Source organism: Heteronotia binoei, chromosome 9 (genome assembly GCF_032191835.1).
Source record: "Heteronotia binoei isolate CCM8104 ecotype False Entrance Well chromosome 9, APGP_CSIRO_Hbin_v1, whole genome shotgun sequence".
NCBI lineage: Eukaryota > Metazoa > Chordata > Lepidosauria > Squamata > Gekkonidae > Heteronotia > Heteronotia binoei.
This window is the reverse complement of record NC_083231.1, coordinates 101,433,515-101,447,429: the sequence shown is the minus strand read 5'-3', so window position 1 is coordinate 101,447,429 and position 13,915 is coordinate 101,433,515. Positions and strand designations below refer to the sequence as shown.

At 45.2% G+C, this 13,915-nt stretch overlaps 1 protein-coding gene across 3 annotated transcripts in view; it reads left to right on the top strand.

Annotated features, from left to right (window-relative positions):
* The window catches only part of AFF1 (ALF transcription elongation factor 1), a 209,882-nt gene that overhangs the window by 169,700 nt on the left and 26,267 nt on the right, over positions 1-13,915 (top strand). For all 3 annotated transcript variants that reach the window (XM_060247085.1, XM_060247087.1, XM_060247086.1), the window contains 2 exons: positions 6,348-6,501; positions 11,895-12,842. In XM_060247085.1, coding sequence (XP_060103068.1) covers positions 6,348-6,501; positions 11,895-12,842 — 1,102 coding nt within the window. The remainder of the gene's footprint in view (positions 1-6,347; positions 6,502-11,894; positions 12,843-13,915) is intronic.

Sequence of the window (13,915 nt, the reverse complement as noted above, 5' to 3'; positions counted from 1 at the left end):
GAGACTTCGAGTGAAGGGCGGAGTATAAAAACAACTATTCTCTTCTTCTCTTCTTTATGGCTCAGAGTTGAAGAAACAGGACCTGCCTTTTCAGGTCCTGCAGCTGGGAAATGCCGCTCTGTACAAAGCCAATATTGGACACAATCAAGGAAAAACTGTGAAAAAATTAACGAAAAAAACTCAAAGCAAAACTTCTATAACAAATATATAAAGGCAAAAACTTAATAACTAAATAAGTGCGTAAAGAAATACTATGCAAAAATTCACAATATCAAAAATTCATCCTAATCACATATACATAACAATTCTAAATCATCTACACATTTCATTATTCCATTAATTAACTTATTCCAGTCCTTTTAATAGCGTCAATTTCCGACTTGTAAAAACTCACAACGATTCACCCGTTCCAATGGGCTGAATTAAAGTGCTGGTGCTCTGATAACTCAGCAGGAAAAGTTTCTATATTTTTTCAACATGCTTTTGCAGTTATGCCAAATTTCTGGCTTCCAAAATCCATGCAAGAACTCTTCAAACGTGAAGTTGAAGTGGGTATGTTACAAGCCTCTAACAGGAACGCGTCTTTACTTCTGTTTCTGGGAAAAACCTTTCCTCAGAGAGGCATATCCCACTGTTTAAGTTCAGTCATCTAATACTTGAGCAGAGCATTCAAGCACGGAGAAAATCTCATCCACAAGGCAACAATCCAGCTCAGAATAGTCCACAATGAGTGTCACGGGGCTCTGCTTGTCCTTCATAAATTAGGGCTTGAATCCATGCTTTTAAGCAGTCATGACAGATTGTATTTTGTGATAGCTGGCATTGGTGCATGCTGCCAGCGGGGGTGGGGTGGGGAGAAAGAGCACATTTGGGTACTTGTAGGGGCAGTTTTCAGCTTCTTGGGCTAGGAAACAGCTGCTTATCACTTTGGAACTTGGAAATGCAACCCTGTAGGCCGGGATTTAGCCCCCAGTGCTGAATTGGGAGGGCAGGCAACATTCCTTCGAAAGCATAGGATCTGCTTGGCTTTGAATGGAAGCAAAGTTACAGAAAGTCAATTTCACTGTCACCTGACAGAGTGTAGATTGCACCTGCACAGTCCTTATTCTTTCCATTGGGGAGTACCTTCCTCTTTTTAAAAAAAAATGGAGAAGTGCACATTTTTCTGCATGCTTGGAGATTTGCTCAGGTATATAAAAACACCTGCCTCCTTGGTGTCCAGCCTTCTGGTTTCTCTTATCGTACAGGGGCAGGCCAGTTTACTATTAAAGGGTTTGCATTAACCATGGTATGCAATGGCACAGATGTAATGCAAAATAGTAGTTCTTGGCAGAAAGAGAAATTTGATGTGGAGAGGAAGGAATGAGGGGCAAGAAGCTGGCATCCCCAAAACCAGCTTCCAGTTATGAACCACAGATTATAGGGAAACAGCCTCGTGTCTGCAGTAGCTCCTTGGGTTGCTGTTGTTTTTTTCCTTGCAAAAATCCTTTGCCTTTAAGCTGATGATGTATAGAAAATGAAGATGCAAAGCTTTCTCTTTCACTGGTCCTGAAAAGAATTTCTGCTTCATAACCACTGTTTAAGGCATATATGAGCCTCTAAAGGAAAAAAATCAACTCTGTATAACCTACTGCAGCATTAATAGTGCACACTGCATCAGCCTGCCATTCTAGTATCATGCTGTCCCTTGTGGTGTTGCATACAGCAAAAGAACATCAGAGAAGCCATGTTGGATCAGGCCAATGGCCCATTTAGTCCAACACCCTGTGTAACACAGTGGCCAAAAAACTCAGGGACCATCAGGAGATCCATCAGTGGAGCCAGGACACTAGAAGCCCTCCCACTGTGCCCCCCCAAGCACCAAGAATACAGAGCATCACTGCCCCAGATAGAGAGTTCCAACAATACGCTATGGCTAATAGCCACTGATGGACCTCTGCTTCATATGTTTATCCAATCCCCTCTTGAAGCTGGCTATGCCTGTAGCCACCTCCTCCTCCTGTGACAGTGTGTTAATCACCCTTTGGGTGAAGAAGTGAACCTGAGAGTAGAGTTGTCATCATTTTACTTACCTCATTAACTTCTAGGATTTTAGACTAGAATGCACTCAGAGATTGTCCTGCAGGTAACCTCACAAGAGCCCCATTAGTAGGTTAGAGATTAAGGCTGGTCCAAAATCTCCAGGTGAGCTTCATGGTTGTGTGGGGGGATTTGAACACTCCTTCCTTGGTCTGAGTCCAATTCTGTACCACTCCCGAGATTTTAATGCTTGGGTTGGTTTAATCATAGGCCAGGTCCTTTGAATTTGTATTAATGCTCCTCAGTCTTATCCATGTCTGAAGCTCATGCTTAACTGTTCAGTCCCTTTTGGAAACGGGGCAGTCTTCAGATCTCGGCTTTCACATTTAAGTGCTTAGTAACTAAAGAAATTATTTTTCCTCTTCCAAGTGCACATCAATGACTAGAAGATTTCTGTGGAAAGATGGCCTTAAGACACTCACTTCATTCTGTCCTGCAGGGTTCCCCTTTCCCCAGGACCAGCATTTAAAGGGTGTGTGTGTGTGTACACTTAGGGCTGCAGCAGGAAGCAAGAAACATGGCAGCCCCATTCTGCCAAGAGAAATCTGTCCGCAGAAATTTCCGGTGGATCCGAGCCAATCTCTGTTTACATAGGTCTTAGCATGGAATGCAGGTGCTTTGCTCTGGTTTTTAAAAGGGTAATCAGCTCGTTTAACCTGTTTTGATCTGCAGGTTTAGGGCATTTAGGTATAAACACAGGCAGGCCAGAATGGCTTGTAAAAAACTAGGAAGGAGGCGAGGAGATTAAAGCAAGGGAAAGTTGCACGCTCAAAAGGACTGTACTGTGAGAATCGCATCCCCTTTCCCAGAAATCCTCACTGAACCTCTTGTGTGTGCTCTCGCCGCGTGTGATGTTTAAGCAGCGTTTCCCAAGCAAGCTTCAGGATGGCATGAAAATGACTGCTTCTCAAAACAGGCTTGACTTCTTGGCCTCGTTCCCTTTGCAAAGTTCAGGCAACAGAGTAATGATACGCAGAGCGCTGCTGGAGCTCAACGCTGATCATTATCCAACTTGTTTATGAAAGGCAGCTTTTTATGATGTGAATTTGGAACAGCTGGGAAAGAAGGGCATGCTTTTAAGCAGCAGAACGCGCACCACTGTGGGCAAAGGGGGGGGGAGTGCCTATTCAAAAGGAGGGGAAAGAAAATCACATGAAGCTGTCATGCTGAATCAGACCATTGGTCCATCAAGGTCAGTATCGTCCACTCAGACTGGCAGCAGCTCTCCAGGGTCTCTGGCAGAGGTCTTTCCTGTCACCTCCTGCTTGATCCTTTTAAGTGGAGAGGCTGGGGATTGAACTTGGAGCCTTCTGCATGCCATGCACAGACTTTTCCACTGAACTGTGGCCCCTCCCACTCAATGCTCCCTCTAAGCTGTGGAGTCTTGTGAGCAAAAATTCTACTTTGTGAGCTACTGGCATTAAGGTTGTGAGCTACTGCATAAATTAGTGTGCTCTGGGGCCGTCCTGCCTGAGCTAAGACAAAAATGTGTGAGCTGGAGGCTAAAAAACTGTGAGCTAGCTCACACTAACTCAGCTTAGAGAGAACACTGCTCCTCCTCAGAATCCAAAAGATCAAAATATGAGTTCTGTCTTTCTGGGAAAAGAGCATAATGAGTCTTGTACAACATCCCTTCTCCTTCCTATTTAATTTTGTTTTCAAAATGCATTTTAAATTATGGAGGAGGGACTATATATATGAAGGAGTTTGCACGGAAGTGTAAGCAGAAATGTGTTTGCACGGAAGTGTAAGCAAATGGAGCTGAAAGCAGGTAATGGGTTTCACGCCATGGATGTGAGAGCAGGAAAGAAATCTGCAGAAATGTTCCACTTCTCTGACGACTGGTTGTACAAAAGGGCTGTTTCCCCTGTGCTGACCACATGCATGCTGTTGGAGTTGTGGAAATGACCTCTGACCAGAATGTTAATTGAATTCTCTTCACTCCGTCTTCATATTAAGGCCGTTCCACATTTTACACGGCAAATGCAGTTGCTGTGTTTATGAGGAGAGGGGGCATGGCTCCTTGAAAGTGCAGAGGGAGTATATCTGGAGTCAAGAATTCTGGCTCAAAGATGGTACGTGGCAGCAGTCCCTCCATTCAGGTGTGTGCAGTAGTTCCTGTAGAGGCTTATTCCACACAAGGATGGATGCGACTGTTAATACGGTCTAGGGCAGGGGTGGCCAAACTTGCTTAATGTAAGAGCCACATAGAATAAATGTCAGATGTTTGAGAGCCGCAAGACATGAACATCAGATGTTCAGCCACAAAGCAGGAAGGAAGGAAGATGGAGGGAAGAGACAGGTGGAAAGAAAGCAACTTTAACTTTAGTGCATAATCCAAACCACTGGCTGGCTTGGCTTGGAGAAGTGATTTAAAAAGAGAAATGCCTTCTTCAAGCCAGCCGATGGGCAGTGGGGACTTCTAGAGCTACACAATATGTGCGAAAGAGCCACATGTGGCTCCTGAGCCACAGTTTGGCTGCCCCTGGTCTAGGGACATGGCAATCAAGGGACCCAACTTACATATGAATTTTAGCGAGTTGGGTTGAAACCACAGCAGCTTCAGGGAAGGGAAATTTTAAAGCACTCAAGGGCCCAATTCAGCTGTACACTTAAATTTCTTACAGCTGCTGTGTGACTGTGGGGAAGGCAAATGGGGAACCTGAACCTGACTCTCTTTAACACCAGCAAGGTGTAGTTTTGCCCCCTAGTAGGGGCCATCAACTTGAACTGGGTCAGCAGTAAAAGATGGGCCACCAGTGGTGTAGGAGGTGTCGAAGGGGGGAACTTGGAAAGAGCCAAGGAGCCCCTCCTCAACCCAGCCAGCAATACTGGCATTCAATTTTGCTTGTTCTTTTCCACCAGCAGCTCATCAGGAATTTTCCTAGTAAGCCAAAAGGCTGCTTCACCCTGCTTGCCATTATGGGTTACTCAGGAAGAGATCCCGGAGTAGGATAATAGATTTCTGCTGGTATCTTATAGATAGAATTATCCTAGGAGAAGGCTGCATGGGTGACTGGTATTGGGGGGTGGGGTGAGGTCTGCATTTTTGACAGCACTGAGAATCATTCCAAAACCATTCTCCTAAAGGCAAGTGCTACACCAGCAAGAGGGACTTAATTAAATTTAAGAAGCGAGGTTCGGTTCCAGGTGAGTCTAGTCAAAAGGCTCAGATAATAAGTCATGTTAAAGATCTCCACCTGAGACCCTGGAACTGCTGCCAGTCTGAATAGGCAGTGCTGACCTGGATGGACCAAAGGCCTAGTTCTGTAGGAGGCAGCTAATTGCGTCGTTAGCAATTAGGAAGGCTCAGACAAATTATTTCTCAAAGGAAGCTCTGCTGTGAGGGAAACTCTGAGTCTCTGCTTTTAATGTGGCTTGCATATTCGCTGGAGTGTTGCAATGATTTTGTGAGGGGAAACGATGAAAACAGGATGGTGCAAATGAAAATGTTTATTTTAAGACGCCCACCATTTACGTGTTTTAAACCTAAACTGGTCTTCCCCTCAGGGACTATGCCTGAAATCTGGAGAGCTTTTTCTTGGGAGTAAGCCTTATTGACTAAAATGGGCGTACTTCTGAGTGGACTTGCTTAGGATCGTTCCCATTAAGTGCCTTGATTACTTGGAGGGTTTATATTTTAATCCTCTCTGCCTTGCTGTAGTTTATCTTAGGGAAACAGATTTTTCAGAACTCTTCTGAAATCTTGTCTATTTTGCATGTTTGAATTTTCATTCCTTAAAAAGAAAGAAAAGATTCTGTAAAATCTCTTCATGGCTGAAAATAGTCAACATCTCAACATATTCCATGCATTTCCAAAACAGATGGTTCAGTCTCTTAAAAATCAAAGAGGCATCGAACCATCTACTGAACTGCAGTTCTGTTTTTATATATTGATGGTTTGAGTGTTCCTGATAACTGTTGGGGGTTACACAATACTTTTAAACTTTCCAAGTGTTCTGTTGGTGCATCACAGGAGGAAATACATCTTAATTTTTTTTAAATGTTCAGCTGAAAGCTGGTATATGGTATAATGTTTATTTTTAATCGTCTAATTTTGTTGGAGGGGCACAACAACTTAAAAAAAAAAAAGATTGGTCTTCCTCTCCAGCAAACCGTGGCATAACATTTTGAGTTATGGTTCTGACATTCCTTCCTTGCACCAGTGATGCTGTGTCACTGCTGGTTGAGGTGAAGGGAGGGGGTGGGCATGAAGAAAGATGATCCTTCCCAGTTTTCTAATTTTATCTCATGGTGTTGGCTTGCAGCGCCCCACAATCGCAGCCCGAGAGTGTGGCATTGGCACATTCCAGCAGCCCAGAGTCTGAGAGCACGAGCGACTCAGACAGTTCCTCAGACTCCGAGAGCAGTTCCAGCGACAGTGAAGCCAATGATCCCCCCACAAGAGCCTCCACGCCTGAGGTAAACGTGTTCATGTTCTGAAATGTGTGATCACTACAACGGGAATAGCCAATATGAACTCCTTCTTGGGTTTTTGGCTGATTAGATTGTTGTTTTTACTACAGGGGCCCCCCAAATGGTGCACGCCAACACATTTTCTTGCGCCTACCAAGTGTTTTAAGGAATTGGGGAGGGGCAGGTGTGACTTTTGCCCAGCAAGGCTTCTGCTTGGCCATTGGAGGTTTGATTGACTGTGCAGACTCTGGAAAAAGTTCCTTTGACAGCAGCTGCCGTCACAGCATGGGGATCTTCATTGTTTGACAGAGTGTAAGCTGCCACAGCCATTTTGTGCCTGGCTCCACCTCCTGCAGCATCCATTTTGTAACTAGGCCCACCATGCGATGTCAGAATTCCAGAGGTGCCTGCAGCCTTAAAAAGGCCAGGGACTCCTGTCTTGCAGAGAAGGCTGACTTCTGTTCCTCTACCATATTGGCTCTTATGTGCTGATCCCATGTCCCCACTCTGTATTGGCGCCTCAGCTATTTGCTCTCTATAGTGCTTTTGCTGTGCACGGCAGAGCCAGCATTACATGGATTTGTTCAGATATAATGCAAAACCATGATTTTTTTAACTATGGCCAGTTTGGGAAACCATGGTTTGGTTTATAGACCATCATTCCTGTCCTGGGTTTCATCCACAAATGGTGGTTGCATCACCATCCCTCTTTCTCCCATTCCCCACCCCCCAATAGAAACTCAGTATTCAGACCTGGAATGCAGTCCCAGGCACTGAACCAGGAGGTTGGTGTTTGTATATTACAGGGGTGGCCAACGGTAGCTCTCCAGATGTTTTTTTGCCTACAACTCCTATCAGCCCCAGCAATTGGCCATGCTGGCTGGGGCTGATGGGAGTTGTAGGCAAAAAACATCTGGAGAGCTACCGTTGGTCACCCCTGGTATATCACATGAAACCACAGATAAGACTAACACTATTGTTTAAAACCAGCTTCAGACCATGGCTCTAGATCTTGCTTTAACCATGGTTGACATAGCTGCGTGCATTCAGGTGATTCCACTAACCATGGTTAGTTGCAAGGTCTAGTTTTGTGCGATTTTTGAACTGAGTCAGTATGAAAGCCACACACAGAAAACCAGTCCATCGTGCCCCACATCTAAACACTTGAGAGGAGAGATATTGTAAATTAATACTAATCATGAAGAAACTTCAGTTGAAGTCATCCACTGTGTTCAGAGTTATTTAAATCTATTAGTGCAGTCCCGAGGATACATTCCTAGAAGGGAAGCCCATTGAGTAGACTTGAATAGGAGCAATCTTTTAAATAATTTTCATTCATTCATTCATTCATTCATTCAGCTTTATGAATCGCCTCATCCTGACCAATGCCAGGCTCTGGGTGATGTACAACATAGTTTATAAATACATTTTTAAAACCAGTAAAAAGGAGTAGCATAACGATTATAAATCCTAATGGCAGTCTATTAAGATTTTTCCAGTCCAGATTTTCGGACGCTGCAGTAGGGGACCCCTGGGGCGGGGGAGGTTCAGCCCGGCAACCATCGCTGCCCTTAACAGAAAGTCTGGCAGAACATCTCTGCCTTACAGGCCCTGTGGAACTGTAAAAGATCTCACAGAACCCTGCCTTTCTCTGGCAGAGAGTTCCACCAGATCAGGGCCATTTCTGAAAAAGTCCTAGTCCTTGTCGAGGACAGCCAGACCTCTTTAGGGCCAGGGATCACCAGTAAGTTTTGAGCAGTAGAGTGTAATGCTCTTTCAGGGACTTAGTGGAAGTCCCCAAGTGTTAGTCACCCATTGCTTAGAAAGCTTTTTCTACCATTAGGTGGAACTGCTGCCTGCAAGTTAGTAAAGAGTCCAGTAGCACCTTTAAGACTAACACATTTTATTGTATTGTAAGCTTTTGAGAAACACAGCTCTCTTCTTCAGATGCAAGTCTCCCTGCAAGTTGTCACTTACAATTCTCTAAGTGAAATTGATCCAATTGGCTCTTATTTAAGTTTTTTTAAAATAACAAGGTAAGCATTTGGAAGAGAATATCCCTGAAGAGCCAGGCCCTAGAAGAAGAAGAAGATATTGGATTTATATCCCGCCCTCCACTCCGAAGAGTCTCAGAACGGCTCACAATCTCCTTTACCTTCCTCCCCCACAACAGTCACCCTGTGAGGTGGGTGGGGCTGGAGAGGGCTCTCGCAGCAGCTGCCCTTTCAAGGACAACCTCTGCCAGAGCTATGGCTGACCCAAGGCCATGCTAGTAGATGCAAGTGGAGGAGTGGGGAATCAAACCCGGTTCTCCCAGATAAGAGTCCGCACACTTAACCACTGCACCAAACCAGCTCTCCTGTGGCCACATGGCAGCCATTGTATGCACCAAGCCATATGGATTGCACAGCTTTTTACCTTCCTTTTCTGACTGTAGGCCTCCTTCTTTAGACAACATCTGAACAGAGATTAAACATGGAGCTACCTGTTTTGATTGGGGACCTCTCTACACATAAAAGCTCTTTTGAAGTTCTAGTCCACCTTGCTGTGCTTTTAACTAATTATTTGCTTATTGGATAATGGAGCCCTTTGAAATCAGATTTTGTCCAAAGCTGTAGAATTTCAACAGGGCTCTGCCTGGAACACTGAGACTTAGAAGAAGGATTCTTCTTCCCACCTCCTTTTTTTTCTGGGACGTGGCTGGACTCCCTGTGGTTTTGCTTGGCTTGGGTGGTTGAATTTTGCAGGCCTCGGTGACCTACTTGGGAAGTAGGAAAAAACTCTACAGTTCCATAATTAAAAACAGACATGTTTTGAAATTGCCTCAGAATTATTTTTTTTTTAAAGTTGTGTGTGTGTTTTTAACATCAGTATAACGTCGAGTTTAGCACCATGTTGAAGGGGACTCTGGGCTAATACTAATGGCTTCTTTTAATGGATTATTACTCTTCCACCATCTTGAACTAGCACTGTGGTACTTTAAGAGTGAGAGAGTGCTGTCTGTCTAATTCAGGGTGATCAGGGCAGTATATATGGTTCTCTGGGATAATGGAACTCTGAGATAATACAAATGGCTTCTTTTTAATAGATTATTACTCTTCCACCAGTGCTTTTTTTTTTAGCAGGAACTCCTTTGCATATTAGACCACACACCCCTTATGTAGCCAATCCTCCCAAGAGCTTACAGTAGACCCTGTAAGAAGAGTGTGGCCTAATATGCAAAGGATTTCCTGCTACAAAAAAAAGCCCTGTCTTCCACCATCTTGAACTAGCACTGTGGTACTTTAAGAGTGAGAGATATCTATCTGTCTGTCTAATTCAGGGAGATCAGGGCAGTATATATGGTTCTCTATTCCTCCATTTTACTGTCACAACAACTTTGTGTGGAAGGTGAAGGTGAAAGAAAATAATTGAACCAGGGTTTCCCGGTGAGCCTCATCAGAAGGGGGATTTCAACCCAGATCCTAATCCAATGAAAAAGTATCACTTGGGGTTAGATGTTTTATGATGGATCCATGTTTAGCCCTTACTCTCAATGGCTATTAAGTCTGCAAGTGAAAATGACATGATTAAATGTTCCTCAGTATAAAGGTAAAGATAGTCTCCTGTGCAAGCACCAGTTGTTTCCGACTCTGGGGTGACGTTGCTTTCACAACGTTTTCACGGCAGACTTTTTATGGGGTGGTTTGCCATTGCTTTCCCCAGTCATCTACACTCCCCCCCCCCCCCCCAGCTAGCTGGGTACTTATTTTACTGACCTCGGAAGGATGGAAGGCTGAGTCAACCTGGAGCCGGCTACCTGAACCAGCTTCCACTGGGATCGAACTCAGGTCATGAGCAGAGGGCTCCGACTGCAGTACTGCAGCTTTACCACTCTGCGCCACAGGGCTCTTGTTCCTCAGTATACATACAGTTAAAAAAAATCCATATATACAGAAAACTAGCAAATCTTGATTGAGGATTCCCACCTGGCCTCTAGCATGCTAGTATTCTGCAGGCATGGAAGAATGTTCTGTCACGACGGGCTGAAGTACAAATCTCTGTAGCAGAATTATCATCTCTGAGAAAAATAGGCCACTGGGTGACCCTGTTTTTTTAAAGCTCATCTTGTGATGTAGGATCCTACATTTGATCTGTAAGACGTACTCCTTCTGGCATCTAAATGGGTCTAGCTGTAAGACAGGTCACACAGTTTGTGGGTTTAGGAATTCAGCCCGGCTCTATATTAAACTTGATCCCAAGGGTCCTCCTCATACTTCAAAGCTGTCTCTTCCTCATGAGGCACAGGCAAAGAAGTATTCAACCCCTTCTTCCCAGTGTGAACCCCAAGGGAGACTTTCCCCAAATCTTCCTGTTACTCATGCATCTCAGCTGTTCATTCCAAGGCCTAGTCTGTCATGGCATAGAGTGTTGGACGAGGGTCTGGGATGCCCATGTTTGAATCTGTGCTCTGCCGTGGAAGCACATGAAGTGACCCCGAGCCCATTAAAATTGCTCAGCCTAACCTTAACTCAGACAGTGATTGTTGAGAGGACAGTGAGGCGAATTATGTGAAAGGCCACTTTAGATCCTGATCAGGGAGAGAAGTGGGACATTGATAAAGAATAAGCACATCTGCATGTATGGGAGAAAGCGTTGATAGAGGGGACTGTACCACTTTGGTTTGCAGGTGAGAGACATAGTTTTTTTAATCATGAAAAATGTTCCATGGAGATATTAAAAAATAGCACAGGGGTGTCAAATATGCTGCTCAGGGGCCGAATCAGACCCCCAGAGGGCTCCTATCAGGCCCCAAGCAACTGGCTGCCCTCTGCTTCTGTCTCCCTTTCTCTTGTTTTCTTCTGCATTACAGCTTGCTTTGCCAGGCCTGCTCAGTCACACAGGAGCTACAAAGCAAAGCCTCTATTTTATCCCTTGGCTGAGGCTCCTCCCTTGGAGAAGAAGGGGGGAGGAGTAATTTGCTTTGCCAGGCTCTCTCAATCGCACAGCAGAGCTACTGAGCCAAGCCTCTCTTCCTTCTATTGATTGAGGCTCCTCTCCCTCCTCGTCTTCTGGAGAAGGAAGGAAAGAGCCAAAGCTTCCTTTGCCCAGTTCCCTGGATCACACAGGAGAGATACAAAGAAAGCACCTTTAAGACTGATGAGTGCTAGTGTTTTAAGCATGTTTTATTTTAAGCTTTTAAAAAAATCTGCGTTTACCTCGGTCCTTTATAAAGTTTATATCTCTGCTACCTGGCATTACATTTTATGTGGCCCGGCCTGATAAGGTCCCGTTTATGTCAGATCCGATCCTCATAACAAATGAGTTTGACACCCCTGAATTAACACATCATGAAATGTTGCAGTCTTCCCCACGTGAACGAGGAATACCTTTTAAATCTCTCCATTCCCTTTCTGTAGCCCAGTCCTCCGACATCCAGTAGATGGCAGCTGAACAACTGGATAATAAAGGTGCCTCATCCTTCATCTCCCACTGAGAATTTCCTTGAGGATGACCGCAGTAGGTGCAGTCTCCAGGAGAGTAAAGAGCAAGGCAAGTCATTCAGCAGCAGCAGCAGCAGTAGCAGCGGCGACAGCAACAAAAGCGAATGTCCCCAGCCGACGGAGAGTCACTCCAAAGCCTCTGGCAAAACACCCCGATCTGCCACAGAGGGACATCTCCCTACCAAGCAGAGCCACCAGAAGTCTCCAGTGCACTCAGGCAGACAGACCGTGGGCAGTAAGCAGCCCAGGAAGTCCAGCAAAGCCTTGGTGCTGGAGGAACAGAAGGGAGGCTTGAAAGTGGAAAGTGAGCCACTTGGTCCGTATGGGGTTAAAGACCAGTCTTCCAAAGACAAGCCCAAAGTGAAAACGAAAGCAAGGCCCAAGCCCGGCGACAGGAAGGAGCCGAAACCCACAGCACCAGAGCCTTTAGAGAAGAAAAAGCACAAGACCTCCCACCACGCCACTGTTAAATCATTTCCGGACCGCGATGCTGCAAAAGACAGTGTGGTCAGCAGCAGCCTGGAACAGTTGCCCCCCAGTCCTGTAGCTCAAACCCCACGGGTTCCTGCCGTCAGCAGAACCAGTGGCGCAAAGCCGGTCACTGTAGCGAGAGAGGACCTTCATAGGGACAAATTTGTCTTGCCAATCAGGGATAAGAAGTTGTTGTCTCCCTTAAGGGATTGCCCAGTACCTCAGGCTCTTGTGGTTAAAATCGAGCTTGCCCTCCTCTCCCATATCCCGCAGCCCGGCCGGAAGGGGAGTTGCCCCAAACAACTCGAGATCAAAGAGAGCCATGGTATGAAGAAGCCGGAGGTGGACAGGAGGAGCGCAGAAATGCCAAGCAAGTTCCCCAAAAAGAGGAAGGTGAGAAGGGGGTAGGGGAATGGTAAATGCGCCCATCAGGAACACGATAATTTAAAAGCTAGGCATTTTTAAAAAAGTTACATACTTAATTCCATCAGTCGAACACTGAACAATTCATAAGAACGAATTTTGGAATAGACCTCTTGCACAAATTGCATATATATGAGCCTTGTCTTAGCACAAGTCTTAACCATTGATCTATCTGATTCAGTATTGTCTAGTCTAGGAATCCCCAACATGGTGCCATGGGAACCATTGCACCCTTCAACACCTTTCCTGGGCCTACCCACGTGTTTTTAGAAATTGGTTGGGTCTGGGTAGGACTTCTGCCCTTCTGATTGGCCACTGGAGATTTGATTGGCTGTGCAGATTTTTTTTTTAAAAAAAGTTGCTTTGGCGGTAGCTGTTACCACAGAACAAGGATCTTCACTTTGGATGACTGAAGGTAAGCTGTGGCAGCCATTTTGGGCAATGACCCAGATAGGCCTATATATGAACCAATGTTCCCTCTAAGCTGAGCTAGTGTGAGCTAGCTCACAGCTTTTTAGCCTCCAGCTCGCATCTTTTTGTCTTCGCTCAGGAAAAATGGCCTCAGAGCAAACTTAATTTATGCAGTAGCTCACAACTTTTAATGCCAATAGCTCATGACGTAGAATTTTTCCTCACAAGACTCCACAACTTAGAGGGAGCATTGGTGTGAACAAGGGTAGCACTACATGCCAAGAGATATTTCTCCTTATAAAACTCCTAGAGCACCTCTCTGTGTGTAAAAGGTATGCAGATGTGAGACAGCCCAAAACACAGGCCTTGCCCACTGCAGAGAGAAAGCAAATTTCTTACATAGGCGGTTCAGCTGCATTATGGTTCTTAATTCTCTGTAGTGGTCTTTTAGGTGTTTTATAGATGGATGATAGTACTCAGCAACATACTAGGGCAGCTCTTCACGCATTAGTTACTGTAGGCCTGCCAGAAAAGGTCAGTTTTGCAGCCCCTGCGGAATTGGGAGAGATCCCGCAGGGCTCTCGTGGCCTCTGGAAGTGCGTTCCATAAATTAGGGGCTGCCACAGAGAAGG